Source organism: Daldinia loculata, assembly GCF_022478755.1.
Source record: "Daldinia loculata strain CBS 113971 unplaced genomic scaffold F4817scaffold_62, whole genome shotgun sequence".
In the NCBI taxonomy this organism is placed as follows: Eukaryota; Fungi; Ascomycota; class Sordariomycetes; order Xylariales; family Hypoxylaceae; genus Daldinia; species Daldinia loculata.
In genome coordinates this window covers 1-26,514 of record NW_026054916.1, presented here as the reverse complement: position 1 = coordinate 26,514, position 26,514 = coordinate 1, and the positions used below count along the sequence as shown (strand labels likewise).

Genomic DNA, 26,514 nt, shown 5'->3' with positions numbered 1-26,514 from the left:
TTCGGTTTACTGCTTGTACTTAAGAGGTAATTAAAGCTAAAAATAGTAGATGTTAGAAAAACAATACACCTACCTTATAGAAGAGTAATTGATCATTGTTGTGATTTACTGTGTACATGTTTAATGAAACCTATAATAGAAGGGGATTAGTAGATCTCAGCCGTAGAAAGCGAAAATATAGTAAAGCGATAGGAGCGCTTAGGAGCCTCGGGGTATCCTGGAAAATTAGGATATATAATACCGAGTCGGAGTCAGAAGATACGATGGCATGCGAAGGCGCTTCAGTAGTATTTTGATCTTTATATTCATCATAGTTTAACCGTCCTCTTCATCGGGCTCTCTATTCCTGACAGACCACACTTGCTTTACTACAATACCGTTAGGTGCCATGGACAATGACTGGGAATTAATGCTATCACGATTCCCCGTACTTATGATCGTTTTTATCCCAGTCTCGAGGTTTAGCTTAAGGTTAGGCATTGACGATTCTGATTTGGTACTTCGGATCGATCTTCCGTCATCTTGCCCATCTGTTTTCCGTGATCGTTCGGGGTCTATGTGATTGAGCTCCGTCTCGCTACCGTCGAAAGGCCTCCTAGAACCGTTCGTCCTTGACAAGCTCTTGCCCCGATTCGAGATGTGGCGTGAAAAGGGGTTCATGGGACCGAAATACTTCTGCGAATATTTTGGTGGTGTATTTGTTGTCTTTTTAACAAGTGTAAAGTGACGGGAAAATCGGCGGATCAGTGGGCCTAAGGCGATGAGGGCCGAACAGATGAGTCCAGAGGCAGACTCGGCCTCTCCCCACGCCGCAACTGGCACGAGATCGTATGAGAGATCATCGGTTAACTTGGCGAAGAATACCATGCGGCATATCGATACGATACATGTGCTTTTGCTAGTTAGGAGAGCTGATAATGATGCGGCCGGGATAGATCTGAAATACTCACAAGAACCCCAGAGCGAAAATGCCCAGAACTGCCCATTTCCTCCCCTTCTTCAAGTTCAAAGCGATCACAACTGGGATAGGGAGTGCGAGGATGATTAAATCGGTTACGATATTGCCGACAGCGTTCATCCACCCGAGAAGATTACCATCCAAACACTTGCGATCGGGGCGGAATGTCCAATAATCTTCTATGGGCGAACACGGAAAAATAAGAGCGAACTCTTGTGCAATAAGCCAACCTCCAACCACAGCCATCGTGGCCAGATAGAATATACGGTAATGAGGTACCTCCTGGATTAACCGGTAATACTGGAGGAATAAACTGAATTTCACAAGCATCAAGGTTGTGTTGTAAGTAATTGTCATAACGTAGAATAACTGTAGCGGATAAATTAGAACTTCACCAGTCGGGCTACGGCTGGAGCGTCGGTATTCTTACTTTAAAGAATTGAACTAGTTTTTTTTCGTCCTGTATGTCGTAGATATGCTCGCCGAGTCCGTATCCTGTGTGTACGCATTGTACTATGCCGTTGGAGAGCATTCCGATCTAGTAGAACGAGTTAGGTATTGTTCATTACTTCGGCGCCGCATATTGATATCAATTCGCAGGCGTAATAAATGGCTTACCATTCCGGCCAGTGCCATATAATCATCGTACCAAACTCCCCTCAGGATGAAGTGCCTCGTGTATAATCGTAAACACACAGCCACCGTCGCGAAGAACATACACAAAACTACAGCCGTTATCGTATCGCCCATGCGGTTGTCGTGCGGGAGACGGCTGAACTCCTCCGCGTCCATGCCATCGTAGTAGCTCATCTCGTCGCCGAGTGCTCCTCGGGCTCGTCCGGAGCCCTGCCAGAACGTTCGGTAGATTTAGGCGAATGCGATTTCCATGACAGGATGCCGACCTTTAAAGCATCATGTTCGACATCCGCTAGCGCAACCCGCGAGAAAGGTAAGTAAGAAGAGAAAACGATAGAAGTCGTTCATCTAACTATGTAGTATCCAAGTTTTCTTTCGAAGTCGGAGTGGTCATTCATCATCTAATAAGTTCGCCTTGCTTTACTATCAGTATCTCCCCACAGGTTAGCCCTTGTTAATTAATCCCCGAAGCTAGAAACTAGTGATTTGCGCCGCTAGGGCTGCGATTGGAGGGGATATAACAATGGAATGATAGAGCTTAGAGCCCGAAGTTCGAAATAGGGAATCCATGTAGCCGGAAACCGATAGGTTGGTTGTCGCTAGGAGATGCTACACAACAGACGGTTAAACTCAAGGCTTGGCAGGCAGTTAACCCTGGCAGTTCTGCAATTTTGGTTCGACAGGAGCACGAGCCTTACCTCTTACAGGACTATGCCGGCCGATCTTGAGCTATGATGGTTGAAGCTATCCGCATCACAGTTTAGCTGCATTGATAGTAGTTTCGAACCTTGATCCTAGAGTCTGTTCTCAAGTCGCTTAGATAAACTTGCTAATATTTATGGGCTGTTTTACAGCTCTACGGTGCTTTCGATGAAGGTCCAAGTACAAATAATCTTAGAATAATCTACCCCCAATTTTTTATTCGATGGGCCCCTTTGGCAAGCGAGATCTTAGGCATGTAGATGTTTCCTACGCATCTATGTATTGATTCCGTCGCTACCAAATCAAGATTATAAGTATATTCTCAGCAATGTAACACCCCAGAAATGTAACACCCATCGGGGGTGTATTCGAAATGAGCGTTTGCATAGGTATTGCGAAACAGAAGTTGTCACGCGAGAAGTAACGTGCTTCGCATGGGTTATAAGTCCTTGACAAAGATACCAGGGAACGATTCTTGATTCTAGTGTAGAACGGGGGAAGTGGAGGGTGTGACAGTAAGGGGCAGAGGGGTCAAGGGCTCTGAGGAACCGTTTCCTTGGACCGACTAGACAAGGGGTTTGATGTCAAGCTTGTGGCTCTCAGATTGATTCTCCACAGACTAGGATATCGCTTGCGTATCTAGGTATGCATGTAGTTAAGGAGTATAATGAGCTCAATAACCTGGTTTAAGTTCGATATGATTGAGGAGAATGTATGGTTCCGGGGGACGCGCTTTGATCTTCTCAGCATAGATACAATAGACCAGGGTTTCATCAGCTCGTCTCGGCAACCCCATTCAAGCATGTTCCGTACGAATACCAGGTGATCATTATAAACTATGTAGTAACGTAACAAACAAGCTCATTTCAAACCCAGCCCTACGGTATTAAGAATGATATGCAGTATTATGCACTATATAATTGGCAATTAATTAGCCTTGACAGGAGCTAGCTTTTCTGTCACTTAGCTCATCCTTCGATTTGTTAGTGTGGATAGAAAAATAAAACGTCCCCAACAAATCTAGAAAAGCGTAGAATTACCAGCACAAATGCCAACCCCGTTGCATTTCTTCGATATCACCGATATCAAATCCGCAATGGGCTATTTTTCTCCGGTGGATCAAGATAAATAGATGTGCTTTGCCCTCGAGCGGTGTTCTATGACTCAAGAGCACTAAACCCTGTCTCGGCAGTTAAGAGAACTATCTCGGTAGCTAAGAGGTTTTAGACCTTTAGTACGAAAGGTTCCAGGATGGCATCTCGACAATTTATCCAAAGAAAACGCTTTTATCTTTAGGTATATTCTCGTTTATGTGGATTTCTAATTCCTAGCGGGGAGGAAATGACCCGGTGCGGATATGAAAAATAGAAAATCGGCCATCCCGAAGTATTTAAACCTAAGTTTCTTCTTACGTCCTAAATAGCCCCTTTAACTCCCATGAAATCTATCGACTAGCGTTAAATATGCTTGAAATTCTATATGCGATTGGATGGAAAAGAATCAAGATAGGATGTGCTAACTCCATTCCTCTGTTTGTATCAGTGTCACGTCATTCACTACCCAACAGTTCTTTCTTTAATGCCTACCATTATGTCATTATTTTGAGAGGGCAGACTCGATCGTCATGATTTCGTGAGTAGTAATTCTACGTGTCATCACTAACAATTCCATGTACGGATTACACACAACGCGATATTCCAAAGGAATCTTCACCCATTGCCTAGGTCCACCTTACATCCGTCAGCTGGCTTCAGAGATATCGTTGCCATCTGTCTTTCCTTGCCCGACACTTGTATCCGCTCACCGGCCGGGAGTCTGATGGAAGGGAAGCGCTGCAGGATGCGCACTATAGTATACGCGCCCCCGGTTAAGGAGAAATCCACTAGCAGATCAAGTCAGCATGCAAGGTTTCAAAATCCCTAGCACATAGACTACTAGCATACTCCCTAGACAAGTCCTAGGACCACCGCCGAAAGGTAGGAACGTCCATCCGCGATGTATCGTATCGCGAGAACGGAGGGGTTCCTCTTCCCATCTTTCAGGGCGGAACAGTTCGGCGTCCATTCCGTAGAGATCGGGTCGTCTATGGATACAGTAGGCGCTATATAGTACACTCATCCCTTTTGGGACGAGGATAGGCGACTTTCCGTCAGATCCTCCCCCAGCTGGGAGTATCGTGTCCCGGAGTGCAGTGCGAGATATCAGGGGTAGTGGAGGGTGTAATCTTAATACTTCGAATAATCATATTAGATAAATTGAACATGCAGACTTCCTTGACACCCCAACTTACCTTCTTTTATGATGTTTTGAAGGTAAGTGAATCGAAGCAGATCTGCTCGTGTTAAGGGGGTAACAGTCTCGTCCACTTGAGAAATCTCTAATTGGAGTTTCGCCATAATCGATGGATGCCTCACAAGATGAAAGCTAGCTTAATGTGAGAATCCGACATATCAAGACTTGCTAAGATAGACGTGACTTACAAGGTCCACGATAGGAAAGTAGCCGTAGTATCCCTTCCTGCTGTAAGAATACTGATAGTATGGCCTCTTAGCGTGTCTCGCGCTGGGCAATACTGAGCGATATTCCTTAGGAAAGGAGGTCTTCCTGAATACTCTTTGTCGGCGCTAGTTATGATAGCCTTGTGTATCACGCGGTCTACGAACCGATGAATGACGTTGCATGCCTTTTGAAGTTCTTTGCCGCCAACAATCCAATGCAGCTTCTGGAGCCGAAGTCTCTTAGCTGAGATGGCCTGGGCCATATTGAATGCCTCTTCAAATTCTTGACTTCCCACGCTGGAGTCTAAGCGCTGGCTTCTTACAGACTCTCCGAAGAGGAATTCGGTAGTTACGTCGAGCGCCAGGCGGAAGAATAGGGGCTCCAAGTCGATGATATCTGTCGTCGTGCTGGTAATTACTTGTAATAAGTTATCTATGTGCGGTCTGAGGATATCTAGACTTTCATAGTTCCGGTGATAAAAATGTGGGCGTAAAATATCCCGCGAACGTTTCCATGCATCGCCTTCCTGAACAAAGATACCATCTCCAAGCAGCGGAGAGAATATGGTGCGTCGAAAACCCAAACCCCAATCTATAGATAGTTAACATCATAGCCCTTAGGTGTTCTATAGGTATTGTTTACCTTTGGCATTAGACAGAAGTATAGCCTCGATGACCGCCGAGTCAACGGTCATGAGAGACTCATTCCATCCGATAATCTGTCGGAAGGTATTCCCAAATTTACGGAAATTGTCTAGGAAGAACTCCATCACGCAGAGTTCATCAGACGCAATCAGCGTCCTTACTAACAAGTCGATACCCAGGGGCCATCTATTTGCTAGTGTGACTGAGTCGCAACTAAGTGCGTCCCCTTTCCCGAGAGATGACTTCACCTACACGATATTAGAATCAATCCCTAATCGTCCATGCAAATATCTCACCTTTTCGCTCAACGCATTGTAAGCTTGGTAGACGAAGGAGACCGCGGCTGCTACAATCAGAAAAATCCAGACAAGCATCATAGGAAACTCCCAGCGCCTGGGTTACCCAGTGGGACAAACGTTAGAGGGATCAACGAAATATATATTCAGAGGGACGCAATTTTAGTAGCATCCGGCAGATTGTATTGTACATGTTAACTCATAATGCCTTACAATACTAATACTAAGTATAAAAGAGTGTAGAGATCGTGACTTTAAAGGTATAAGAAATACCCGTAAGGTAAAGCCCTAACTAACCCCCTTACACGTCGTCGTGCATGACGATAGTTGTTTGCATGGGGCCGGTCCTTATTGGAAGGGACGTACTTTATAATACATGTCGTGTAACACCAAGAACAACCTATTTGGACAGGGAACCAATGAGTGTGTCCTCGGTTTGGACACTATTGTTTGCTTTTTATCTACAATGGAAAGATCGTCAGAGCCAGAACCCCAAAAGCTCTATAGACTACCTACCTATACAGGTCGACCTAACCGGTTATTCCGAGTTGTTGGAACTGATATATTGATATATCGGATCCATCTGACTGGACATGACTGCTTTGGTTCATAGCATCTCATGATCATTGCTGTTGGCTTCTAAGCCATTCGAAAGCAACATAGACCCTTGGGGTATGTTGATAAAATGGAAGCAAGTGAGAGTTTACGAAATTATATTTGTGAACATGATTCGACAATATCCTGTTCGATCCACAACTGTCGAGAGCCTGTTCTGAAGGTAGCTTATTTCGATGGCTTGTAGTTCTCTTATGTGCCGTTTAATTGGAACTCTCATCTAATAACGGCAGAGCAGGCTGACCACCCTATGAAGGTAGCGCAACGCCATGGCCTTGAGAATTCCCACCGCTAGCTTTCGTCATCTCCCACCCTCGGTTCCTATACTTCTTTGGCCAGATACCACAGCGCCCGGGAGCCATGATGCCGTTAGGATCCAGCGCATCCTTCAACTTCTCGTGGAACTTCATTAGTGCACCGTCGTTCCAGTTATATGTCCCGGCGACCTGATCCATGAGCACCAGATGCGTTCGATATTCTCCATACCCACATGCCGCCGCGTCGTCTACTAGATGTCGCAAGCAGTCTAGCACATCTTGTCGGCGCTTAGGATCTGCGCGATCATATACAAGCTCGACGATGAGATGCATTTCGCGCAGGCCGACGCAGAACGCCGGGAACAGGTCAACCCCGAACTCGTCATGTCTTTTCTTAGCTAGTTTGAACAACTTGGTCGCGTCGGTGCCACGGATTGGGCTGACAGGCGAAAATGCGATATGGGCGCCGTTGGGCATCCAATTGACCCAACGTAACTCATGAAGTTCGGGAGTACCTGAGGCGATGCGGTCCCTAGCCCAAAAATACTCATCCGGTGGCAGCGTCGACGGATCAATCCGGCGAGCACCCGGGACTTTCTTGAATTCGGTGTCGATAATAGAGAGCTTATACTGGCGGATATGTGGGGGACCATACGACATGCCATAGTAAGCCCACGTATGGTCACCAATGGGTAGAGCGGCCGCAACTTCGTGGACCACACTATCCGGAATCGTACCCTCACCTTTATAAAAGTCGGTTCGCGGTCTACCGCGGACTGCGATAGTTTGCGTGACATGGCGCAGTTGTGCAACATTCTCTAGGATATTGCTGATTCGGAGCGGACGAATGATCTCGATCTGAAGGTATTAGCTTTTAGCACTCTGCATAGCGTCTTCTTGATTAGGATACCTACTAGCTGATTAAGATCTTCTTCCTTTTGAAATGTGTACATCTACCAAATGCGGTATTAGTACTTCAAAATTGTAGATTCGCAGCCATGGTTGAAGCCTTACGAAGCCTTCATGTCCGCCTGGGTTCGGCATCAACGTCATTCCCATCTTGGTCACAATGCCAAAGTTAGACTGCGAGAAAATTCCACTAGAAGCAAGTTTGTGAGCCGACGGCTACCATTCTCAATGTCAATGGGGATGACCAACTCAGAATATGGGCCAAACCCATAAGGAAACATCTGCCAAGTATTATTACCCGGAAGAGCGCCCATACCCGTTCGGATGACCTCTCCCGTTGGAAGTACGACCTCTAAACCCGAATGGCACGCCCAATGGTCTCCGTAAGGCGTGTATCCAACGCCGCGATCTACAGTGTTCCCTATGACAGAACCACCGCCGACATCTGGGACATCAATCCAAAGATGATCGTATCCCTTTGTCTTGATCGCCTCATGAAGAGCGTAGAAGGAGACACCCGGCTCAAGAAGACACGTATAATCTTCCGGGCTAATGTCAAGTATTTTGTTCATGCGTCTGCCAAGATCAACAAGGACGGATCCACGCACTCGAGGAGCTGCACCGCCATATCCCACTGATGCCATTAGTTATCAATCTCCATTATATTCTACCTCTGCCCGCCGACTTACGATTTCGACCCATTGAGATGGGGAAAATGGGTATGTGGTACTTGTTCGCCCATAGAACAACTTGCTGGACTTCTTCAGTACTTCCAGGATAGACCATCGCTGACGGTACCAGTTCCTCTTCATCGAGGATTGTCATTAGGTCATGGGTGTTCGGATCTATGTATGTTAGAGACGACAGTTTCTGGTCATTTGCGCTTCACTAACGTTCCATGTACCTATTACACCAATGTTAGAACAAATGTTCCTAGCAGACAGGTAGTCTATACGGCGGTATTGATGACTTACCACCCATCTTTTAACGGCTTGTCATTACGTTCGACATTATCCTGGCCCAGCTGCTTCCCAAGTTCACCAAGCGCAGTAACAAACACCTGCTCTTCAACACCAGGAGGGATAACAGGTCGCCTATCCTTCGTGGCCTTGGGTTTTGTTCTTGTTTCAAAGATGCCGGCTTTGGCCTCGCGGGCTTTCTCTAGTAGGAACTCCGGGATACCGGAGTGCTTCTCCGAAAGAAGCGGCACGTCTGACTGAGCCTCATCTAAAAAGGACATGGCGTAAAGATCTAACAGATGAATCGACCAAGCATTAGGGAACCAAATATGGTACTCCGTTCTTAGATCATCTTATTTATATCTGCCACTCATATATCGTGCAGCCAAGGGCTATCGTCTACCCCGCAGGTAGCTAACCTCGTCAACTCATCTGCCGAATATCGACCCTGCATTGTGCCGATCGCCGGCGTTAAAAGGAGGATTATAACCCCAGAATCCCGCGTGTCCCAGGAACGGCGGAAGATCTAGACCAGTTTTATTAAGTAGATGTGTCTTCGGGTCACTCTCCTCTAATCTATCTACATGTATGCAGCTGTTAAGTCTACTGGGGGTCAGCTGAGCTGATTGTGCATCATCTTAGCTCCTAATTGGCCTAATGGTAGAGGTTTTCGAGATTCTAAAATGTCAAGTAGGTAGGAATATAGCAATTCTTAGTTCGGAGAGCATAGCTAAACCGACATTTCCGGACTTCAAATTCGGTATTCGAATGCTTCTCCAAATGTATCGTCGGCTTCTAACATTTGCTTAATCAGTTAGTGATTTGCGAAACTAACACTTAGCATACGACCGTGCTGCTGTAGTAGATAGCTAAAGTCTCGATGCATACTATCATTAGTTCACGGAATGAATGATGATGATGATGATGATGATCTTTCATCTTACTAAAAGATAGAAAAGGGGTCGTGATATGCAATTGGCAGCCATATGCATGAATTGAGCTACCTGTCTCCTTTTTCTCAAACGCGTTTGTTTATTTATACTTCGTACTGTGCAACAAACTACGTCAGCTTTCCACAGCTCGACCCGCCTTTTCTCCTCAAAATATGCAGGTTACCCCACAGTTCCATCGTTCCACATCCACACCGAAACAGCTTTAACAGCTTAAGGTAGCTATTGAAACTTACCTAAACTTAGGTACCTAACCTAATAAGAATCCAACTTAGGTTGTCCCCAAAATAGCCAGCTTCCTCTTTATCCTCAGCTCCGTCTTCTCTTTTTAATACATAGCGCTTAGAGGTCCCATCTTATCAAAATGCCCGGAGACGAAATCAAGCATCCAACCCCAGCCGAAGCCTTCAAGCTTGCCGCTGACCATGCCGCTCTGCTGCGGGGTCTGTTTCTCGATCCTCGGTACAAGTACCTTCAAGACCCCACGCCAACTTTCATAAAACCCAACCTCGACGAGACCCCCGCCGGTCTTTACTTCGTTTCCGACTTCGTTCAGAGGACTTATGTCGAATACGTCGTCCCCTTCCTACCAGCCGGCGCTACTCGAAAGTGCAAGGCCATCGCTAACCCATGGGCGTGGAATGACCCCACCTATCCATGGGAGTGGGAGTGGGACGAGCAGACGTCGACGCTAAAGGATAAAGATGGCAACGTTATCGATTTCCCCAAGTTGCCGGAAGCTGAAGCTGTTAATAAGATGGGCGACGTGTTAGGTAGAGGGTTCATGGCTCGGAAGATAATCCTCGAGAATCGCACCGACATCAAGGCTCGACTAATGGTTGGAGGTCAACCCTTTGACTTTGGTAAAGAGGTGGAAGATATCGTGAAGGAGACGTATCCTTTTTGATAAGGAAGTCATAATAGACAGTATGTTGACAATGTTGGATGTATTAGACTATGTCTACTAGGATTGGGGATCGATTTGTCCGTGCTATAGTCCAGATATGCGACGGAGGGTTTGATGGGCCATGTCCTGTCATTATGAAGTCCGGAATATTATGGTCTCGATTAGCATAAATTCTAGGATTGAGACACTTTGTTTTATCGGATTTAGCTAGAAGAGAATGCTCTCGCAAATTCAATAGGATAAAAAGGATAGCAAGGCTTCGTGCCTAAAAGATTATTACACAACAGTGAAACACGCTGACCGCAGAACCAAGCACTTCTCAACTATAGTCGGCGATCAGATTAGCAGACATTCTCTAACAGCCCCTACCTCTACCTCAAAGTTCAATAGTTCTAGGTTGCTCAAATATAGTTTAATAGGTGTCGAGGCTGGTACGGGTAGGTACTCAGTAGCAGCACACCTAATACAAGCGGTCTGGGATCTCTACCAAGGAGGATATTGATTATGTCTTACATTGTACCTCATTTAAAATTTCATATCATGATACCTGGACCTTCGCTTTAATCTCATAATATCTGTAACGTGCGATTGGGTTTAGCATTGCTGGCCATGTATCACCCTCTAGGTTCAACTCCTATGCCTTATACTCGGGTTTGCCATGTGTCTTGGATCGATCGATTTCCGTCGATATGGCTCCTAAGAACCACATGTTTCTTCATAACATCGTTATTTCTACCATCAGTTACAGCGCAGGCAACATGGTAGAAGCCTAGCTGTTCTAGCCCATTTGCCATGCCGGTTTAGGGCTGTCTCATATTTTGCGAAGAGTTTGATATTTTTGATAGTTGCTGTTTTTAGATAGAGTTGGGTTGTATCACAATAATGTGTTGTATTTGATGTTGTATTCTCTAAGTTACTAGGGGGAGGATCTAGTAGGATCTAGTATTTATATACATGTGATGACAGGTTGGATGCATCACTTCCCCATACAAATCCAAGGTTTTCCGCGTGTAAGAGAATCCGTTGTATATCGTCCTGCGGTAGCTTCCGTACCGCTGGGAGGGATAAGTGTTCTTTCAAAAACGCAGCTACTTCAAAAACGTTGTCGGTATTCCTGCTCATTCCTGACTCAAGGCACAAAGCAGTCGGGATGAGATCCTTGGGGAAGGTATTGGGAGTCCCTAGGAAGGTGTTGGGGGTCCTGTGGGAAAGTGTGGTCAGGCAGAGGTGTATGTTTCCAACTCTTGCTGTAGTAGAATTTGAGTCTATCATCTTCAGCGGCATTTTAGTCATCTACTCGATGATGCTGTTGATGAGAGGGGTAGTTGTGATTGATTATGTTGTTGAGGCACGCCTTTATATCGCGATGGTGATTGACTGAAAAGTTGACAACTGACTTGTTGCAGATGGGTGACGAAACTTTTGTCGTTATGATGTGACTGTTGTGCAATCAGTAGCATCTGTTGTAGTAGAAGTTGCCTATTTTGATATTGGCTTGATACACTGAGTATGGGTGCCGACGAATCATTTAGTTCATGGATGGATGTGATATTATAGGTTTGGCTGTTAAATCATCGGTCATACTGTCGCACTTTTTTTCCCATGTGTATCGATATTCTCCCCCTTTTCAAATGTTAGCAACTACCTAAATGGCACGCTAGGAGGGGATATGCATATTTGTAGCTTACGCGCTTCACAATCCGTTCCATCTGCTCGCTAGCCATGTCGCAGTTCCTTGCCCTGTCGTGGAACCGGTCTTCAACGTTGTAGATCTCCTGCTGGTCTACGTCAAATATAATCTCTTTAGGCTGTTGTGTAATTGTAGGCCGTGATATAGTTGCATACGGCAGCGCTTGTAGTTGTTAGGTTGCTGTGGTTAGGATAGTATTAAGTGTATTAACTAAGTGAAAGATATGATGTTTTAGAGAAGTACTGAACATTGAACTCAAATCTTGAATATTTACTTTTGTAGTATTGATCTGTAGTTCCTTCTTACATGTAGTCACTTCCATTTGCAAGATGTAGGTACGGAATACCTGCCATTTCATTAGAAAGCGCACAGCTGTTGCCGCCAGTGGCCAATGCGTGTCGGAGACCGGCAGGAACTTCCCTATGGTAAAAACCATCAAAAGCGCCCACGTCACTTCCCGTATCTTGCATTAATCCACCAGTTACCTAAGCTCGGAACCGACCGAGAGCTAGGTCACATTCTGAACAGCTGAAGTGCAACGCGACGGCACAGGTTCAAGGATAGTGCCGGCTATTATAGGTCAATTGACTACACGGGGGAAAGAGAAGTGGATATCAATGCAAGGTAAGTATATAGTATCATAGTATAGTAGGTATGTAAGATAGGACGAATATAATAGTTACATGCAGTTATTAAGATAAAGAATACTCCCGTGTAAGACCCGTGTAAGACCAATAAATGCCCTTCTAGATATCCTTTTTGATCGCTAATCATGACATGACATGTTTTATGTTAAGTACCTAGGAGATAAGAATTCAATTCTTTATTACGCCACCAGTCATTTAGTCTGTATAATACTCCAAGACCAGCGGGTCGTCAGTTTCGCTTCCGTACGCATTGCCGCCGTAGTCTAAGTAGCCGCTTATGTACGGTGGGGGGATCTCCCGAAGGATCGACAGTGCATCTCCAAACACCCAGGCGGTTTGCATACCTGGCACGATAATGTTAGCATAAGCATAAGAAAATCAATAAATCCGCGTTAAGGGGGTGTCAATCAACTAGGCTTACCCATGATCATATGCTGCAGGATGTGGCAATGCATCATCCAGGCACCCACGTTGTCCTTTGTAACTCGGATTCTCCATGCTCGCCAACCGGACGTGGTATTATCGGCGCCCTTAGATGCATATCGATGTAGCATCGTCGTGTCTCGTTTCATAGGTGTATAATTCTTGAAGCGCTCCTCGTTAGCCGCCGCATCGTATATGCCATTACCTGATCCAAGGTCCCAATAATGTTCGCCATGTGCGTGCATAGGATGATACTCGAAGCCACCTGTAGGGCCCGAATTACTTTGCCATACGATATCTAGGACCTCGCCAACTAGGGCTGGGAATGCTCTCGTTTTAGGGTCCCATCCGTTATTGGCTAATGCTGTTTTGTAGTCTGGCGTCTTTCCTTCGATGTAGGCTTGAATCAGGTACGGTATATAATGTAATTTCTGCGCTTCCACTTCCGTCCATGTCAGGTTGTTTTGCCTACATTATCAGTTAACAATCTATTGTTATGCTAGTCATAAATGGGCTGAGTTAATACTTACACCCACACCATTGAGCCACTTACTGTGCCCCCGTCGTATGTGCCGTTTATAATATCCTGGCTCACCGTGATGTGCAGAGTCCGGGTTACTTCCTCGAGCGTAGGGAATGGTCTGCTGACATTCAAGGGCGAAAGAGTGTACTCTAGCCACTGGGTAATTGAACTGCCATCTGGAGGTAGAGTAACAGGCGGCTTATCAGGGAATTTCGGTAATTTACGCTTATGTTTTCCGTCTCGTGGATTGGGTGACAGATGTTCTCGTACCGCATTTCTCCTTGCCTTCGTTGTTGATCTATCGGTGTTGTATTGTAATAGCGCGTATCCCCCCATATCTTCTGGGCGGCCACGGCTTTCGAATCGAAACCAATACTGTCCATTTTTCCTGTCCGCATCAAGTTCATCTTCACTCTTTGTAGTAAGCAAAATATCGAATCGTTGACCACTTCCAATCTGGATATGATCTGTAATAGCGGGTTCCGAGTAAAGCCCATCGGCGGCGATTACGGTTAGATCAGGGTGGCCTTCGATGCCAAAATGTACAAATGATATAGCAGTCCCACCAACAAATCGAATTCGGTATGTTGTTGAGGGTTCCACGTCGACAATGTATGGTTTGCAAGAGTCGTCGGGTGCTTCCTCGAACGACTTGTTTCCAGTACGGTCGTTGAAGATCAAGGCATTGGGTTCGCCCGACCACTTAAAGGGCTTAGACGTGAGACCCGTTTCTACCTCCTCATCCGTTTTCGTATACCAGTCCGCAAATACAACGGCAATATCTTCGTCGTACTGGTAAGGCGGCTCGTCTCGATCCTCTACTACCAATAGCCCATGGGCTGTGACGGCTTGAAATCCCATATGAGAATGGTAGAAATAGGTACCGGCATCGCCCACCTCAGGGTGTATTTCATAGTCAAAGAACCTGCCCGGAGCTATTGGCCACTGGGACACTATAGGCGTCCCATCCGAGAAAGGCGCTGTTCGCATGGTGAGTCCATGCCAGTGCTAGGAATTCATGAGTCAGATAAGGACGTACACCAGTGTCTTGGCCGTTTAGCTCTCACATACCACCGTAAAATTGAGATCAGACATATCGTTGTATACTCTGACCCAAGTTGTTTTCCCCTCCTTCAAGTATAACGGAGGCCCGGGCATTGTGCCATTGAATATCACCGACTCGCGCTGCTCGCAGTTCATAGTAATCTCCTCGAAGGTTACATGAAGCACATATTCGGGTTTCCATGACGAGTCGTGAATGGATGCTGTCGTAGCGACTGCACCTCTTTGTAGCAGTCCTACTTGCAGTAATACTGAGGGCAATAGGCTCAAATGCCACCGCATCTTGAAGCAACGAACTTGAGTTTGCAACGAAGGCAGGCTTGCAAACTTAACAATACGACATTTGGCAGGTCTGAGAATATTTTATACAACTTCGCACGTCAGGGTATGTGAACCCGAACCGGTTAGGGGTGGACCCGAGATCAATCTCGCAAATATCAATAGCGAAGGAATGATCCCCATCCTTATTACTACGGTACGTCCTCATGACCCATGCATGATTATGGCCCTTTAGTTAGACGGCGTGTAACTCAAGCCAGGGGGTCACCACATGGACATGCTCGATATGTGGGAGGAGATCTATGAGCTAGCCCACTAGGGAGCTGAATAAGACCTAAAATTGAGGCTATCCGCGCGACGGGTAACAGGTAGGTTCAGATAACAGTCACGCAACTGAGAGCTAATTCGAACTCGTCACGATGAAATTTCACCACTCATTGAAGATTCAGAGAGGCCGAAATTCAGACTGGGAATCGAGTAAGATAGTACGGCGGTTCCAGCCGTGGGGCATTATCGCGTATGCATGCTGCAAACTCGTAGACAATCTGGTGTATCAATCCCTACATTTCGAGGTATCTCTTTTCTGTCTCATGTTTAAAGAATGCACCCTCGCGTGAGACGGGGATGTCGGCACTACAGATCGCGATACCAAACGGCGAAGCCGACAAACATTAGCAGTACGGGATGATATGGATAGTATGGATGGGTAACAGTCGGAAGAGATGCCAAGCACCCTATCTGAAAATCAAGAGCTTCTCATGCCCGTGTCGGCAATTAGATGAGAATATGTCTATAATTTCCCCTTTTTAGGGGGACCAAACCCCGCTAGAGACCAGCTTAGTGTGGCAACGGGAGTAAAATGGGTAAGATAGATAAAATAAAAATGGGGGGAGGGATAGGCAAGATAGGCAAGATAGAAGATAGGCGGAGAGGAGGTTGAGAGGAGGTTGAGGAAGGTCAAAGTCTAATGTCGGTATGATGAGTAAAGGTGAGGTCCAAATACACGAGCCAACGTTTAAAGTTTGCGGTTTGCGGTATGATGATCCTCTACGGTGATCTCCAGTGCTTCCTTTCTACCTAATGTAGGTACTGTACGAAGTACATGGTGGGAACTGCTTAACGGACTTGCCTTTTTCAGGTTGGGGCTGTATTGATTGGGATGGGGATGGGATGGGATGTAAGGGTTTTCGTATAGTGCATTAGGCTATATTAGATGCAAGTAATCCAATAGTCCAATAGGATTATCGTCGCCTTGTACTTCGTACATACATGTATTACATCCCGGTTTCTTATGCCTTATGCAGGTACAGTATAATAAATACCTAGTACATACATACCTCGGTACCTTGTACCTAATGTATTAAACCGTAAAATGTGGTAAGCGCCGCCACGCTCAAAGCCACTGGTCCCCTAAAATCAGCCGCATCCAAAACGCAACAACCTACCCACATCCATACATCCATACATACATCATCCATACATACATACATCATCCATACATCCATACATCCACGCTTCATGCTACTAACATCAATGTAAGTTCCCTACCTCCTACGCAAAACCTGCTTGCATCAATAGCGCGTTATTCAAAACTCTACTTCGGGAACATGGTAAGATCATCATGTTATAAATCAGAGTCAATGGCAAGTATCGAGAACCACTATCTAGCTCTTCTAGCTATTCTAGGCTCATGGTTTAACAAGCGTGTCTTTCCTTGAAGGAACTATTTATTCACGGGGTTATAATTCAGTGCACCTAGTCGACTAGAGCTCACCGTCATGGTTGGAGAAGCTTCGCGAAAGCAGCTGATAACCTTCGGACAGCGGCCCCTCTCAAATGCCGCCACGCAATCTCGCGGCCCCGATCCGCCGCTCAGGATCAGCCAACGGACGAGAAAGAAAGGAAGTAGTGAGGCTGCATTGCCTTGTTTTGAAGAACAAAAGTTGTCTGACGTGAGGCGATATGTCACATATTGACGACAATGAATATCCCGAAATCTGAGACTGGAAAGCGGCTTGTGACCAAATTTCCCGGACTTGTTCAACCTGACCCAACATTACACAAACACTCACACGACGGATACGAGTGTGGCTGTTCCAGATATTGTTTCGCCTCGGTACGGAGATATGTCCGATTATGCAGCGTCCCTTGAATTCCTATCGGCGAATACATGTAGTTTGCGTCTCGGCTCGGAACTTAGCACTCATCAACCTCTGCTTCTGCATAGCCATACTAAGTTTCCATACTAAGTTTCTCGACCCTTAGGCTATAGCGCATGGAGATCGAGTCATTATTAACGATAGGACATCTAATATATGTTACTGTTGCAAGTATTTTATAACAACTAGATGAACTTATATACAGGAAATGTCATATTCGGCTTGCTTTTCCCGCTTATAATGACGCTTCAAAATCATCGACAATATGGACCTTAATGCTGCCGTTACCAGTAGTAGCGTTTAGTTCAAACGCGTCGAGGGCCTTCTCGAGCGGGAACTTATGTGTGACCAATTTATTGAGATCAAGTATGCCGCCGCTCATACATTGTATAGCGGCCGGCCAGGTGTCCCGATATCGGTTGATAAACTTGAGATCAATCTATATTAACAGTATCACGTTAGCTGTTGATTCCCCAAAATGGTGTACGACCATGTTAACTGGAACTGACCTCGGCAAGGGATAAATGCATAAAAGGGATATTATTCATGACCGGCTTTCCTACCCCAATCACCATCAGTGTTCCTCCTCTGCGAACAGAGAAGGCAGCTGTGCAGACGCTGCTCTCGACACCAGTACACTCCATTACTGATGCCGGGGCCGAATACTCATCCTCGCCGTATAGCTTTCGGATCTCTCTAGCGTTTTCTTCGGCACTCAGCTTTGAATTGATTTGGTATGTTTGGCAGCGTGGGACGATCTCCCTAGCGAACTCAAGACGCTTTGGGTCAATATCTGTAATGACTAGTGGGTGAGCACCAGATGCCCTCGCGGCAGCTAAAGCAACGAGCCCAATTGGACCTGCGCCGCAAACCAATGTCGGGCGACCCAGCTTCACATTAGCTCCGTTGATGCCGTGGAGTATTACACTTAGTGGTTCAAGCAGTGCACCTTCGGAATAACTTAGATTATCTGGGATCCTGGGGACTTGTCAGCTCTGTCTCAGTTGCGACTAGTCTTGTGACCCAGACAAATGGACCAGCAGATCTTGATCAAACATACTTGTACAGCCACTTTGCCGGGTGAACCTTGAATCTCTGGATAGTTCCATTGTAGGGCCATATTCCGGAAAATTTGACGTCCTCGCAAAGGTTGTACCGGCCTTCCATACACAGAAAGCATTTTTCGCAGGGTTCTTGGGGCTCAACTCCCACTCTATCCCCTTAACAAACCAACAAGATCTCCAGTTAGCACAACATATAAGGATCTTGCCAAGTGCAAGACACAACTTCGCACAGGTACGGGATCAAAAGTAGATTCACCTGGTTTGAGATTGGTCACTCCCTCTCCGCACTTAAGCACAATACCAGCAGCTTCATGTCCTAAGATGCAGTCACCCTTAACCTCAAGAGATCCAATGCGCCCTGATTTCCAAAGGTGCATATCTGATCTATATAACTAGAAGTTAGCAGTTTGCCATGCGAGATACTAAAGATGCACGAATGAAACTTACCCGCAGATACCTGAACATTTGATCTGCAAAGTTACCTCTCCGACACCAGGTTCCTCGATAGGAGCATCCACCAACTTCAGCTGATGATCCTCGGTAACTTGCAGTGACGGGTTCTTGAAACTCTTTGCAATTCCGTTAGTATGGCCATTCGTGTGGCCATTTGAATGGTTGCCATTCAAGTCTATTCCCGGCATGTTTAATAGGTAGTATGCTTCGATATACTGTTTCGTTCCACGACTGAGTCAAAATTTAATCGATGGGTTATAATGAGGGATTTCGCAGCCTTCAATTAGAGTATAATAGGAACAAGCTCGTCGACTCGAAGAACCAAGTTTCTTTTTATAAATTTCCGTGGCTACCGCGATCCGCACATTTCTCAACGGGTTTAATCAAAGAAGGCCGGTTAGCCCAATTGGGACTTCCGGCGGCGACATGGTCCACGAGCATGCCCCGGACCTACCACCGGCGTAAGCGTGACAGAAACCAATGTGGGGAAACCAATCCTATTGGAGATTTGCCAATTCATCCCCTGCCCTAGTTCTTGGACTGTCTCCGCATACCGACAGTCCAGACCATCCAAAACGACCTCAAGAGAAGCTCGCGGTTCGCCTTCCCCAAAGACCCGCATATTCCAACCATCAGGCTTGTCCCCATAGCTGCATTTTGTGCTCCCTTTGGCACGGGGAGAGCAAGAAAACAATACTACCATGGCATTGCATGGTTCCTACCCTATCTGCCACTGCGACACTCCCATTGGTATTATGTCTGAACGGTTCCTTTTTTAGGCTTTCAACCTCTTGGGTATTACGGGGTATATGAAGGCAGTAGGAAATGCCAGCCCCCGAACCAGGGTGATTATATGTAAATACGTAAGTGTGATTCTCTTGGCCGACTCTATGGTTCCCTTATTACTACTACTCGCTGCTGCAATCGCTGAGTGTTCATGTAACGCTATACTGCCGAAATTCGGTCTGCGATATTGCAGATGGGGCGGACTAGTTGAATAATCACTCTATTTCACCGGCCCATCACAAGATGTAGACGCGCGAATGGAGACACGCGGTTTTTTATCCCTCGACGTCCTAAATCGTATACTCTATCAAACCTGTTTGAGTTTCGGGCGAGAACAATTTCCCGAAAGTCTTTCCGGGGATCAGACTACCTAGTGCTAGCTGCCCCCCCTCACTGCGCCGTACTCCCCCTCGCCATGCTCGGCTTTCCTATCCCGCAAAGATGGATGACAGACTAAATTCGGTTCGTTCAAAGATGCTCCACTCCCAGCGTGGTGGTTAGGTAGCGTGGTTGACGGGAGGACCCGCACAACGTTTGGTGAGATCGCTCTTCGCTGTGATGCCTCACATCTCTAGGTGGTATACTACGGCTAGCGCGGGATATGTCGTCTACCAAGTATGAATCCAGTCCTAAAACATATTCGTTTGTCAGACCGGCAATAGCTCACTAGCATTTGTTCAGGCCATTAAGAGATGCAGTCTTGTTTCGAATTCAAACCATCTCGGAAGGCAAGATGTTTTTATAGCTAATTCTTGATGACTATGACCACGACAAGGTTCCAGCTTTCTTCGAAGCTAAAGGTAACGTCTGGTCGATAAGCTTTCAGTGCTGTACCTGTCGATCGAGGCCGCCCTACCCACGCCGTTCGACATCGACGGCGTTCTGCCTACGTCGTGCCGATCAGGGTACCTGCGGGTCTCCCTTTCTGGGGTCTTCTCCAGAACCAGAAAAGAAGCAAGAACACGAAGCGCGAGAGATACACCAGCATAAGGACCATGGCTTACATGACCTTTCTACTATAGGCCATAGCGATCTAATTGTAAAACCGAATGATGCATTGAGAGACCTACGTTGCAAATGACGGGGACTGGTTGATATGTTAAGCTCTAGAACTTCGTAATCTGGTTGGTACGCACGTTAGTCACCGGTCAAGCTATAGGTAATGCATGAAAATCGTGAGAGAATCAATATGACCCCCACGACTCCTTATGATCCCGAATTCCACAGTATCTCAGTACTCGTAATTACCTATGCATTTACTTTACAATAAAATAGTATCAATTATACCCTATGGAACTAACCGCCCATATACTGCTTTAACAGTGATATAATCATTCCGACGAGAGCTAATTTTTTGAAGCAATTCACATATCAAAAGTATCTTGAGGTGCCAGGGCCCCTCGCGATAGCCAAACGAAGCAGCCCTTCCATGCAGATTTGTATACGTCATGCTTTCGGCATCATGCATTGTGTTGCATCGAGCTATCTTTGCCGGTTGTGTCACTGTGCCACTTGAAATTTACAGGTGCCACTGATGCCGTGGGCACTTCGTTGAATACAAATGTCTTTATACACATTTACCTCGGATGCTAGATATGTAAAATTAAAAGAATTGGAAGCTTTAGTCAATATATTACGGACGATACTCTCCGGGACAAGTTGTAATGGATCTACATGAGCTATGATATTCAACGCTAGGCTCCCTTATGCAGCCAGCAATCTTGCAGAATCTTAATCTACCGATGTGACGATCATCTGCGGCTACCGACAACAGCAACGGGTACTGCTATCTTGTTCATACTAGTTCTTAGGTGCGTTTCCATGGAACTTTTGGTTGAGCCTGAATGGAAGTAAATCATATCCGTTTTGGTACTGGCATATGTACCTGTAAGGAAGTAATTCCACCAGCAAACTGCAGAGAGCCGCGCATCTAATGACCGATTCTGAATTATCGTGTACATACATTTAATATACGTATATTCTCTATATATCCTTTGACGTACCTAGTAAGCTGTAGCTACGCTGCGGAAACGGAGCCATCTCAAAGCACTGGTTAGACGAATAGTATTGTTAGAATCAATTCTAACAGTGAATACGTAGTTGCTCCGTTCTTTTCTTCCACATTGTTCTCGTATAAGTAGGTAATTAGCTCCAGGCTCCCTTGCTTGTTTAATAATACTATACTTTATAAGCCGATACAAACAAGACAAAACAAACGCTAGGCGGTGTTTTCTAATATATCGACCAACAGCAAACATGTATTTTCCGAGCTCTCTTACTTGCTAGAACACTTAAACTTCCGAGATAGAAAACTTGCATTTATACTAGTTGTTGAATCTTCAATAATACCTAAGTAGCTTCCTAATTCATCATGTAATAAAACCTAACTTGGTTTCTAGCCCCTTCCTCTTATCATTTTAGACGACCTTACTCGAATGTAAAACCGAAACAATAGCAGCTAATTAATGTCAAATATATCCTCCATCCTTAGTGAGTACCTAACTTCTAAAGTGTTTCCCCTAGCTAATTATAGATTATCCATGATCCATGTCGACATTACCTTAGGTATCAAGTAGATTCCATACTGATGGTGAAAACGCTCAAAGCACGTTTGGTTTAACAGAAGTTAACTTAAAAGAATTACTTAAGTTTACCGTTTATATGGGGAATCATACAGAGTCTCTTCGATGAACTTGCTAATTCCTTGGGCTAGTAGGCCTACATGAAGTAGGCTGGTAATTACATTCTAGTTGATTCCTATCTCTTCGCCCTTTAAACTAGGAACATACGCGGAGACGGCAGACATATCATCTAAAAGAAATCATCTACGCATTCGACCTATGAGTAAATATATGATACATGAATCTTTTTGAAAAGTTAATGGCCTGAAAACTAGATCTGTTTACCCGCCTCTGCAAGCAGCCGTTGTAGAAGTAGACAAACAGAGCAGGTGGTCCATGCACACTCATTGTGACCCAACACCCCATACGGTAAAATCTACAGGCTTTCACTTGTTTTAAGTTGCCCAACTTCCTTGTAGCATAGAGCAAAGAACAAGACGAGGAATTTCCCAGCTATTTCTTTTTCGCATAAACCTTAATCAACCTACAATGGTCATATTTAGCATCCCCCGCTTCATCTTCCAAATGGCCGTGGGTTGGCTTGCGGGCGATTTTCCGCCTGATATTAACCATTTTCGAAATGCAATGATGGAAAAAAGCGCTACAGAGGCCGATTTCTATTGTGGATGCAGCCCATACTTGCCCAATCCAGGTCCAACAGGGCCATGGCCCGGTCACACATACAAAATTCGAGACCCGAAGACCGAGCGACAGATTACGCTCGTCAACGGGGAGCTCAAGCTAGAAAAAGACATGGGCGAACAAGGGGGATATCACTGGCTATGCATAGAAACGGATGGGTACCTGGGATTTCGCAACCCCAGTAATAACGTGCACATAGGCCATAACAACTGGGGTCAGTTTGTCGCCCGGGAGTATCACCACTGGGCGTGGGAATTCTTTAACACGAGAGCACATCCGGATGGGGGCCAACTATTGTTAACAGTTCATGGCAACTCAATGCGAAAAATGGCAGTTGAGAAGGGCACATATAGGCTGGTGGAGACTAAGGGTGACGGCACGGCGTGGGAGTTTGTGGAGGTGCCTACTTGAAGTGATTATGAATGCACATGGGGTTAATACTATGGGTTGAACTTCCTATCTATCGTTGAGTATAGATATAGAAGTGATGCGATGATTGTACGTTGAGGGATCTTTGTATCAGAACAGAAAGCACGGCTTTGAATCACGATGAATAAATATGCTTACGAACAGTTATAAGAGTAGTGCATTCTTCTACAATAGCAAGAATTTGCCTGCTTAGTATACAAGACACAATTGGAAGTATCGTGTTAAGCTGCCATGGCCTTGGCTTTCTAGGGAGTCATTGTCTCATAATGTAAGAGGGGGCTACTTATCAACATAATTTCGACAAAACCAGTATATTATTATATCAAAGACTCCTTTTGTTCTAGTCAAGACCTGTGTTGTATTTGGATTAACATGCTAGCCTATGGAAATATATGAGCACAGTACTTAATTAAGTTCTTATATTGCATTGAATATAATAGGCCTAATTATTGCCATGAATTTAGTGTAATTTTTGACAATTGTATAGTGGGAAGGAATGTCATGATTAGGTAGAGATACTACGATTATATATCACAGCATCAGCAAAATAAGTTAGTTTAGGCCAACGTAAGATGATAGGAAAAATTAAACAAATTTACCAGATGCATAAAACTTGTCATATATCATTGCTTTAAAATCAACGTGGGTTTGGTTCATTTTCATGACTAAGGCATCATCTTGACTTTGGGTCTGTCAAGCTAGCTTCCTAGGAAGTCTAAGTAGTATCTATCTGTAAAAACACCGAACGCCATGCCAGAGTGATTGGAATTCATCGCAGAATACGAGGCTCTCTATGTATCGTGCCACAAACAACGATTTAGCCTTTGGATCTAAACTGGAGATGACTCTTATTGCATACTGCCAGTTGTTGGGCACTCACACCATTGGAAGATCATCGTCCAGGAGTGGTATTGGGGAATGCGCTTGCAGCTCTACTGAGACCACGGAGAGCGTCGGGCATGGATCCGGACTGCAGAGTGTTGATGAACTCATCAATAACACTATGGTCTTCTAAGTCCTGCGCTCGTGTACGGACTAGCCAGTACTCAAAGGGACCCCCTTTTACCCAAATATTAGCATATGTGTGAAATAAAGTAAAGTAAATCACATGAATTACTTACGATTGAATGCAAGGGCGGTACCAAGCTCTTCACAACGCTCGCCGGGAGTGTGCTCGGTATGCATGTCAAGGAAGTGGTTGATCATCTTAGAAACATCCTTAAGTGGCCACTTGCAAGGCGCACTAGGCACTCGATTGGCACCTGCTTCCAGAAATTTCGCTGATGTGCAGAGTCGGCACTTCCAGAAGCCAAGTCGCTGGAAGTTAGTAGTGCCCGAGCCATTCAAGTCCATAATCGGTTGGGCCTCGACGTTCTCATCGTCATCACTGTCTAACGGCTTCGTAGTACGCTGTCTCTTAACTCCAGCGGTTGAGGCAGGAGTGGCCGTAGCATTGCGATACTGCTGGGACTTATAGGTAGGGGTAGCCGAGGCAGCAGCGGCGGCCGAGTTGCGTGCTTGGGCGTCTAGCTGTTGAATCCTGTGCTGGCAACTACGGATGTTGTGGCCGCAGTCTAGAACGCGTATCTGTAGGGTTCTTACCTCCTGGGGGGTGAGATCGGCAGAAGCGAGCTGATTTCGGCAGAAGTCCAAGTCGTAGCGGTATGCACTGATGTCCTCGTTCATCTGGCGGCGTGTTATCTCGTTCAGATTGCTACTCTCGTAGTTGAGAGAGCGAGGATCCAGGGATCCATTGGCAGCAGACATGGCGCCGTTAGGGAACTATAGCCGAGTGTCAATGGATATAAGGCTGCTTATTCATAGGGTACAAGAAGGAAAAGTTGATGATGTCAGTCAAGGTCAACCTTTCAACAAAGATTATGTTACCGTTAGATTATTGGGTTGGTGATAAAGGACTGCAGGAAATATTAAAAGCACCAACTTACCTCAAAGATTCGGGCGATGTCAGGCACGAAGCGCTGGACGAAAGATGGGCGCTGCCGAGACATTACGGAATAAGGAAGAGGATAATATGTTATATCGTGAGTACCGTTATGAGAAGAAGGGCAGTGGCGGCAAGAGGAGAACAGGTTGTATATTAACCTGACTTGGCAGTACCGATGGTTGGATTATGACTGAGAAGGCACGCAAGTAGCCCGGATCAAGAATAACGGAAGTCGCCGACTTCACAGAGCAAGAGCAGGCGTGACATGAATATTATAGATGTGCTCGGCTTGGGCTACACGTGACCAGTTCAAGAACTATTTAAAGCAATATTAAGAATATGCAATCGACTCTTAATTTAGCAAGATAGATGGAACTAAGTAAATAAAGTCGATAATGTGGTTGGCGAGATAAAAGTGTATAGACAATAGGGGGATTATAGGAGGGAGAAAAAGGAAAAGAAAGAAAAAGGGAATTGAAAAAAAAAAAAAAAAAAAGAGACCATGGAGAAAAAAAAAAGAAAATTTTTCAGAATAAAACTTAAGGGTACAACACCACCTTTTGTCAACAAGTACGGTTTCCTGTACCTTCCAACTTTACATATTATTGGCAGTTATATCAAAGGACACCTTTTAATAGCGCGCATACCATATTTTCACAATATGTGGTTTCATATTTCGTTATTGTCGTCTTGTAAGAGGTCAAAGTAGCAACTGCTTGCGGCTTAGGTACAAGGTGCAGAGGAACGCTAATGGACCAATGAGGTTAGTTCATTTTTAAAGCTTTTAGGACTCTGCTTGTGAGCTGCCCCACCGGATTGCCTAATATAGTAATTCTATTTTGATAACTTTTTCCTTTTTTTTTTTTTTTTTTTTCTTCTTCTCTCTTTTCTATTTATAAGATTGTTAACAAAATAGGGGCCTGCCATTTACTGGTAAAGATATAACATGCAGAGCTAATCTCATCTGAGACAATTTCTTTTAATCCTCTCAGTGATACCCTATGGTGCCACATCAGCATTACAGGTAGCCAGGCAATTTTGTGGTAGGGTCTGGTATTGGCCGCTGTAAAGGTACAAGTGTCAGGTAGCATAGACCTCTTGGTGTCGCAAAATAGGCCTACTTGGGTAAACATTGATCAAATTATCATGCGGAGAACCATCCCGGAGTGGATCCTCCACTCGGAGCTTTCGGTGGAAGTTGCGGAGTTTTCTGCCGTGCCGGTTTTTGTTGCCCGGGATGGAAGGTTCGGTGCAGCATGAACACAAAGCGAGGGTCCCCCCGTGAGGGCAACCACAAGAGCCCGACTTTTAGCAAAGCTCATGCTTATGTCATCCCTTATGTCATTCTTCCGAAATTTAGCCGCTCATTCCACTAAGGTCACGTGCCGCCACGCCGGGCCGCGCGAGGGGGGGTGCGAGGCCCTCGCTTCGCGAGGGCCGAGCGCCCCCCCACCCGCGG

The 26,514-nt window shown here is 45.5% G+C and overlaps 8 protein-coding genes across 8 annotated transcripts; 2 read left to right on the top strand and 6 right to left on the bottom strand.

The window, feature by feature from the left end:
• Nucleotides 1-315: 315 nt before the first annotated feature.
• Nucleotides 316-1,768, bottom strand: F4817DRAFT_361309 (uncharacterized protein; the record flags this gene model as incomplete). The annotated part of the gene is made up of 4 exons (XM_049306391.1): nt 316-892; nt 951-1,327; nt 1,389-1,496; nt 1,577-1,768. The coding sequence occupies 4 exons, from the start codon at nt 1,766-1,768 to the stop codon at nt 316-318; spliced, it is 1,254 nt and encodes a 417-aa protein (XP_049155380.1).
• Nucleotides 1,769-3,287: 1,519 nt separating this feature from the next.
• On the bottom strand, nt 3,288-5,952 carry F4817DRAFT_348943 (cytochrome P450 monooxygenase). The gene is made up of 6 exons (XM_049304760.1): nt 5,736-5,952; nt 5,438-5,687; nt 4,777-5,386; nt 4,587-4,720; nt 4,240-4,527; nt 3,288-4,178 (listed from the first exon to the last, which is right to left on the bottom strand). The coding sequence occupies exons 1-6, from the start codon at nt 5,814-5,816 to the stop codon at nt 4,006-4,008; spliced, it is 1,536 nt and encodes a 511-aa protein (XP_049155379.1). The 5' UTR covers nt 5,817-5,952; the 3' UTR covers nt 3,288-4,005.
• On the bottom strand, nt 5,953-9,455 carry F4817DRAFT_348931 (putative vanilly-alcohol oxidase). Its single transcript, XM_049304759.1, has 8 exons — nt 8,491-9,455; nt 8,410-8,420; nt 8,206-8,361; nt 7,766-8,150; nt 7,622-7,706; nt 7,522-7,560; nt 6,252-7,465; nt 5,953-6,196 (listed from the first exon to the last, which is right to left on the bottom strand). Exons 1-7 carry the CDS (start codon nt 8,754-8,756, stop codon nt 6,599-6,601), a joined length of 1,809 nt encoding a protein of 602 aa, XP_049155378.1. The 5' UTR covers nt 8,757-9,455; the 3' UTR covers nt 5,953-6,196; nt 6,252-6,598.
• Nucleotides 9,456-9,605: 150 nt separating this feature from the next.
• On the top strand, nt 9,606-10,827 carry F4817DRAFT_348930 (uncharacterized protein). The gene has a single exon (XM_049304758.1). It carries the CDS (start codon nt 9,790-9,792, stop codon nt 10,330-10,332), a length of 543 nt encoding a protein of 180 aa, XP_049155377.1. The 5' UTR covers nt 9,606-9,789; the 3' UTR covers nt 10,333-10,827.
• Nucleotides 10,828-12,663: 1,836 nt separating this feature from the next.
• F4817DRAFT_246382 (putative multicopper oxidase) lies at nt 12,664-15,167 on the bottom strand. The gene is made up of 4 exons (XM_049299104.1): nt 14,687-15,167; nt 13,623-14,623; nt 13,091-13,560; nt 12,664-13,013 (listed from the first exon to the last, which is right to left on the bottom strand). The coding sequence occupies exons 1-4, from the start codon at nt 14,957-14,959 to the stop codon at nt 12,865-12,867; spliced, it is 1,893 nt and encodes a 630-aa protein (XP_049155376.1). The 5' UTR covers nt 14,960-15,167; the 3' UTR covers nt 12,664-12,864.
• A 2,014-nt stretch (nt 15,168-17,181) lies between these two features.
• On the bottom strand, nt 17,182-18,966 carry F4817DRAFT_246276 (GroES-like protein). Its single transcript, XM_049299103.1, has 5 exons — nt 18,627-18,966; nt 18,436-18,563; nt 18,176-18,335; nt 17,625-18,093; nt 17,182-17,554 (listed from the first exon to the last, which is right to left on the bottom strand). Exons 1-5 carry the CDS (start codon nt 18,818-18,820, stop codon nt 17,351-17,353), a joined length of 1,155 nt encoding a protein of 384 aa, XP_049155375.1. The 5' UTR covers nt 18,821-18,966; the 3' UTR covers nt 17,182-17,350.
• A 3,462-nt stretch (nt 18,967-22,428) lies between these two features.
• F4817DRAFT_348909 (uncharacterized protein) lies at nt 22,429-23,383 on the top strand. Its single transcript, XM_049304757.1, has one exon. It carries the CDS (start codon nt 22,529-22,531, stop codon nt 23,090-23,092), a length of 564 nt encoding a protein of 187 aa, XP_049155374.1. The 5' UTR covers nt 22,429-22,528; the 3' UTR covers nt 23,093-23,383.
• Nucleotides 23,384-23,713: 330 nt separating this feature from the next.
• Nucleotides 23,714-25,543, bottom strand: F4817DRAFT_348906 (uncharacterized protein). Its single transcript, XM_049304756.1, has 3 exons — nt 25,057-25,543; nt 24,232-24,892; nt 23,714-24,169 (listed from the first exon to the last, which is right to left on the bottom strand). The coding sequence occupies exons 1-3, from the start codon at nt 25,117-25,119 to the stop codon at nt 24,003-24,005; spliced, it is 891 nt and encodes a 296-aa protein (XP_049155373.1). The 5' UTR covers nt 25,120-25,543; the 3' UTR covers nt 23,714-24,002.
• Between the last annotated feature and the right edge of the window lie 971 nt (nt 25,544-26,514).